Source organism: Cariama cristata, unplaced genomic scaffold, assembly GCF_000690535.1.
Source record: "Cariama cristata isolate BGI_N322 unplaced genomic scaffold, ASM69053v1 scaffold1276, whole genome shotgun sequence".
NCBI classification, from domain to species: Eukaryota; Metazoa; Chordata; class Aves; order Cariamiformes; family Cariamidae; genus Cariama; species Cariama cristata.
In genome coordinates, this window is record NW_009620139.1 from 1 (window position 1) to 6743 (window position 6743).

The following is a 6743-nucleotide window of genomic DNA, read 5'->3' on the forward strand; positions in this document are numbered from 1 at the left end:
TGCGAGGCGCACGGACACAGCGAGAGCTGCTACAAGCTGGGGGCCTACCAAGCCATCGGCAAAGGTGGGCCGGGGGTGGGCAGTCGTGGTGCTGCTGCCGCCGCTTCCCCGCTGTCCCCGTACCCCACCGGGGGTTCCCTTTGCTGCCCTCATGCCTTCGGGTGCTCCTGAACCCCTCCTGTCCGCTGCCCGTGCCTGAGCCGCTGGTGGCTTGGCACAGTGGAAAAAAAGGGGCACAGAGGGCACCGGTCTGCGGTGGCCCTGCCAAGCAGCCTGAACTCCTCCGTGTACGGGCACTGGGGCGGGGAGGGCGGCTGATACCGGTGAGGAAACACAGCTCTTGCTTTTGCAAAGGTGCTGAACACCGCGTTTCCTCCTGACCTTGAAGGGGGATCTACCTGTCCTGCCTCTTTTATGGTCACGTAATAAAAGCTGGGGATGGGTGGAGAACCTTATATTGCTTCCTTCTGAAGAATCAACTTCAGCTTAACCACGTGTATTATTTTTGTATAATTATGTCTAAGTGGTAAGTATATCTAGTAACCACGTGTATTATTTTTGTATAATTATGTCTGTATAAGTGGTAAGTATATCCAGTGCTGAATGTTGCTGTGTGTTTTGATCTTAAAATTTGGAGTTCTTCTCATCTCACTGTTCTTTTTTAGAAAAAGTAAGGAAGAAATAAACTTACAGACTGGTAACACTGCTTACACAAGTAGGCCCCAAGTCTGCCTGAAATGTATCTGCTAGTACGGTAACGGGAAGCAGTTAAGCTAGTGAGATTTCTTCCAAATGACAATACTAGTAAGGAACATGATATTTTTACTGTAGTTCAAAACTAGTAACAATTTCAGGGTATGTGTAGGTATACTGGCAAAAGAATACTTTGCCTAGTGTAGGCTATTAAGAAGTCCATAAATGTAATTGTGGAAAGAGTATTTTGTGGTTTTGGTTGAGTTTTTTGTCTGATTAAGCTGTTGTGACTACTGGGGAGTGGAGGAGGGTTTCCTGACTTGAAGACGTTAGCAAAACCTTTGTAACTGAGACAATGATTGTGCCTCTAAAATCCTAAATTTTGACCGGAGCATCTAAAGTGATAGATGCTGTATTTCCCAAAGAGCACTAGGAAGCATGTTGCAAAGCAGAGAGCTCCCATGTGTTTTAGCATGTCCTCACAGTAATCTTTTGGTTTTTTGCCCGACAGGTGGACTCGACGCAGATTTGAAAGCTGCCTACAACTCTTTTATGAAGTCATGTGAGAAGGGTGGGAAGAAGTCAGTAAATGCATGTCACAGCGCTGGGCTGTTGGCCCATGATGGGAGAGTAAACGATGATAAACCTGACCCCGTTGTCGCTAGAGACTATTACACAAAAGCCTGTGATGGCAATTTTGCTCCTAGCTGCTTCAACCTCAGTGTAATATACCTCCAAGGAGCACCTGGGGTCCCTAAGGACATGAACCGTGCTTTGAAGTACTCGCTGAAAGGATGTGAGCTAGGTCACATATGGGCTTGTGCCAACGCCAGTCGAATGTACAAACTGGGAGATGGCATTGAAAAGAATGATGCTAAGGCAGAGGATTTGAAAAACAGGGCAAAACAGTTACATAAAGAACAGAAAGAAGCCTCAAGTTCTTTAACATTTGGGGAGTAAAACTGTCAGTTGCGGTGATTAAGACTGCAGTTTTAAATGGCAAGTGAACTTGTTATTTAAATTGTGAGCATACAGTTTTCACTTAAATAAATATCCTGTAAGTATTTGGATATGCAAATAAACTTATATTTTTGTGGCTACAATAAACTACTAACTGCTGTGCCTTTGTACATTTTTGAATACACAAGTTCTTAAGTGTATTGCTTAGATCCTTCCTCTTCTGTAAGGAAGCCAAAATCTTCTGGCCTTTTGGAAGTTTGTCGCCATGGTTTCAAGTCTGAAAGGCTCTCTAGAGGTGTCTAGTGCTTCAGTATCGAGGCTTGTGCTCGGGCCAGTTCTAACACACGCATGCACGCAGAGTGGCAAGGTAGTCCCAGCTTGGACATTCAGAACTGTGCCGGCTCTCTTACAAGCAGTTGTGGAACTTTGACTGTGTGTGCGCTTGGGTGATCTGCTGTAAGGCCACTTTGTACCAGGATGGCTTGAGAAACTTGAGTAGGTTTATTTGTTGAAAGTAATGGGTTTTTATCCTAAGGTTGTATTTAGATTTGCTGATTTAGTTACTTTATCATCATACCATCAAAAAGGCACTTGTAACTAGAAGAGAGATGACTTGTTATAGGGAGAAATAATAATTTGATGTCTTGCTGATGTTTAAATTAATACATTTAATGTCATAATTTCATCTGAGAAGTTTTGATTTCTCAGTTCAGTCTGTAAGTTTTACAGGCTGTTAGTATAATTATTTCATTTGTGCAAAAGTTTCTTACTTGATTGTAAATCAATGCTATGGAATTACTGGGTATACTTGGATTTCTAAATAATTAAGCATTCAGTTGGAGCCAAGCCAAAGATTTCTTATAGAATCACAGAATGGTTTGGGTTGGAAGGGACCTTTAAGGGTCATCCAGTCTAACCCCCCTGCAATGAGCAGGGACATCTTCAACTTCATCAGGTTGCTCAGAGCCCCATCCAACCTGACCTTGAATGTTGCCAGGGATGGGGCATCTACCACCTCTCTGGGCAACATGTGCCAGTGCTTCACCACCCTCATTGTGAAAAATTTCTTTCTTCTGTCTAGTCTGAATCTACCTTCCTTTAGTTTAAATACACAGTGACTGAGTGCTGAAAAATTAGTCTATAACTTCCTTTTTTTTTTTTTTTTTTTTTTCCTCCAATGCAAATGTTTATAACCAGGAACTGTAATTCTGTGCTGGGCTCAGGCTGAATAGCTTGCTGCCGTGTAAAGGTTTCTGCTCTTCAGAGGCTGTTGTGAATCCCACATATTTTCTGAGCTAACCTCCTGCTGGAACAAGCATACATTTTGAGCTGCTTTCACATGATGTTTAAGTCTCACCACTTCCACTTTAAAACCACGCTTATCTTGCTCTCTCTGGACACAGAAACACTGTCCTTTGCTTGTACTGTCAACTTTTTTAACTGTGAGAAGTTCGTCCAGGCAGCACATTGTCCTGGACAGTGCCTCTTGCTGTCCGAGACGATTCCACGTTCAGGGGGAGACATGCGTCTTTAGGCCCTGAAAGCGTGAAGCTTTTTCCTGGTCAGCTTAGATCTAGAAACTTTTAAGTCACGTTCAGATGATGCCAAGCCCACAACAGTAATGAGCCTGTATGGCAGTATGTACATAGAAACATCTCTGCCTATAGATCTTGCGAATGAAATAGGCAGGAGAGACGAAGGAACTTAATTAGCTCTGCTGGGCAGATGAGCTACAGGGGCAGAGCTGAAGAGAGCTGGCCCAGGTTGTGGAGGAACTAAATAAGAAGGAAAGCTAGGAATTGGCCTAGATGTCCTGAATCAGAGATGAGTATCCAAGGCCAGAGATTCCTTTTTAGACAAGGCACGTGCACAAGTTTTAAATACCTTTAGCCTGAATGTTGCTTTTAGCCTCTTGCCGACTGGTTTGTCACGATGTGTCTGACTGCCGCGTGTGCCTGACTGCCTTAGGATTGCTCTCCAACGTATGGTGATCAGCCCTTACTCAATTACACACAAATCGTTTTACTTTCCTGCCAGCTTCTGAAACGTTATGTTCTATTTTTTACCATACAGATTTAGGCAACAAGGTGCTAACTGATCAGCTTTTGGACTCAAATCCATAGCTTCTATATGCAAGCTGTAAGTAAACATACATATTCTGAAACAGCTGTCTAAATAAGTAGGGCAGTATATATAAATGTATTCACGCGCTGACACAATCCATTATAATTTTAGTGTGTATAAACATATGCAAAGTTTGTGATGTGTGCATGTATGTTTTGCTGTAAATTTACTGGTGATTTAGAACATGAATGCTCTGGCTATGGTCTGAATAAAGAAACAAACTATTGAAGTAAATTAAGTGGGAGAAAAACCAGCAGTGATTTGGCTATTGCCACGATTGAAAGCAGAATTGTTAGAATCTCATTGCGTGCTGTCTCAGGCAGAGGATGTACGATTTAAAGCAGTTCTTCACTGCACTTTTAAGAGACTTCTTGGCAAGGGTATGGTTACTGCTGGAATAAAAAACCCAGTGGCAGAGAGGAGTGATGAAACGGGCACACAATAACGACAGATGGCAGCATATGAAAAACATTCTTGCATACGGTGGATGTCAGGCCTATGGCTCTTGTTCTATGCAGCCTGGGGGAAAAAAAATAGCAGTGGTGACAAAAGTGAGATTAATTTTTTCTGTTAACACAGTTTATGTTTTATGGCAGTTCAAGAAGGGAAAGCTCTTTTAGAGGAACACACTTGCCCTGATTCTTTGCTAGGTACTATTTTGGGCATTTGTTTCAGTTGGGAAAGGTAAGTAAATGCTACTGCTGTGGAGTGTAACTGTAATAAAATAGTTTGGAAGCCGTGCGTTGAGAAATAAGCAATTACAGGTGGCTCAAGGCGTTGGAGAATTGTGTGACATTTTAAGCCCTGATTTTTTTTTAAGCTTGTAACGCTCCCTGCCTCCAAGTGGCTGGTTCAGATCCTCAGTCCAAATAACCTGCTGCACTAGAGCAGAGGTTTTTTTCCACCAGGACTAATGATTGTCAGTGATCCCCCCGGGAAACTTCCAGTCAACACAGCAAACGGGCACCTGGCAGCATCCTCAGTAAAAGTGGCACACACTGCAGATCATTAAAGTCACATATAAAGTGCGTGTTGCGGGGAGTTTTTTTTTTATAGCACTTGAGAACTCAGAGGCTTGCAGAGTTTAAGTATTATAAAATGAACTATTTTAATAAAAGCTGTCAAGTGTGTTAGTACAGGAAAGTTTATGAAGTATCATTCAATTTTGTAGCACTGGTTGAAAAGGCAAACCCAAATTAAGGATGGCTCTTTTGTTACACTAAAACACCATCAAAAACAGTTTAAAGTGTTTTCAGGCTGTCTCTGAACAGTTTGCTGCCTGTTTCTTTTTTACACAGATACTGATGATGCTGTAACAGCTGCATTAGATGGGTAAGGACCGCTCCAATTTGACTATTTTCCTGCCAAAGTGACAAAAAAAAAAAAAAAAAAGATGAGTAGTTTCATTTCAGTGTATTATAAATGATACGTGGTTAATGCAGTCTATACCAGAGACTATAGACTCTACTAACAGCAGTTTATTCTCAACCTAGAGATTATGTTCAGGAGACGTAATCAAAATCTGTTAAGAGGTGAAAATTGTACTGCAAATCGTGGCTTATAACCATCTTGCTCTGATATTATGAGGATATTACCAAAAGGCCACTATCTGCCTGCCCTTTCTTTTTACCTGGTGTACAAAGGCTAAATTTTATGTCGTCTTGGGAAGAAAACTCATCTTCCAAAGCCTCTGAGGTCATAAAGAAAGAGTCATAGATATGTCACCGTAATAGCATACTTCGAAATATGGAAGACCTGTTGATCTCTTCAGGATCAGTGGATTGTCTAAGAAATAAAGGAGTTTATCTCAGCTTAACAGCTCCTAAACCGCTGTCTGCTTTGTCTTTCATTTGTTTGTATTGATCTAAGCATACAGCTGATCTCCTTCAATATACTTCAGACGGAATGGTGACCAACTCTAATTAATTAAATAGACTTATGAGTACATGGCTTTAAATGATGAAAACATTCACTGCAGGATGCTTCCTGCAGTTGTGAAAAGGTCGCCAGTGGAGTGCTGGTTTTGTACAGAGACATAAAAGCACTGGCGCCACATCATTTTGTGTCGTTAAGTGTCATTTGGATTAATTCTGGACAAAAGGTGCTGTCAGGTAAAGAAGCTGCATGATGACATAGAAACAGAAAAACAGACTTGTTCTAGTGGTTCTGTTTCTGTGTTATATTGTAATAAAAGCAGTTTTGCAGCTTGCTTACCTTTTATTCAGCCGTCAGTAACAACTCCTCTCTGCAACGTACGTGTGAAGGTAGCTCTTCTAGCTGTACACACCCACCCAGATGGACAGCCTGGAAGACTTTGTATGTCTAATCGCCACACCAAGAAAGCAAAATAATAGTGTTCCTTGTTACAGTACAAACCTTTTGTTCAGCACGGAAAGAAACTCACTCTGTTGGCAATTTTTCACTTCACGACGTGAGAGAGAACTCTCCCAGGTAGCTCTTCTCCTCTCTTGGTAGATGGAGAAAGAATTCCTCCTTCCCTTGCGCTTCCCAGCATCTCATCCACTAGACCTCAGAATGATACAGTTCTGCTCAGGGCTGGGCTTTTTTGGGGGTGAAGCAAGAAGGCAGAGGGAGGAAAAGGAGTCATGGCACAACAAGAAACAGTTTAGAAAATAAGCAATATATCCAGTGGTATTATTATTGCAATAATTTGTGCTGCGGTAACACCCAGGGGTTCAGTTCAGGCTCTGATATTAGGCCATTTGTGTGCACCCATAATGACCCCCCCCAGTCCAGAGACCCACAATCTAAGATTCAGGATTGTACAAAGTCCCTAGTGCATATTTCAGTATCAAACACTACTATCCTGCTCTGATTTTCCAGACACTGTATTGAAAATATGGCCCAGAATCCACACAAAACAGATTTCTCCAAGACTCTTAGGACTTTAATGATCAATTCTGTGCCAAATTTTGATGTCTAATTTCGTACGCCATATCTATAGC

The 6743-nt window shown here is 42.0% G+C and overlaps 1 protein-coding gene across 1 annotated transcript; it reads left to right on the forward strand.

The window, feature by feature from the left end:
* Positions 1-3: 3 nt before the first annotated feature.
* On the forward strand, positions 4-1833 carry LOC104162692 (cytochrome c oxidase assembly factor 7; the record flags this gene model as incomplete). Its single annotated transcript, XM_009701488.1, has 2 exons — positions 4-64; positions 1205-1833. Coding segments are annotated over 2 exons (510 nt in total), but the record flags the coding sequence as incomplete, so codon positions are not given.
* Positions 1834-6743: the final 4910 nt, after the last annotated feature.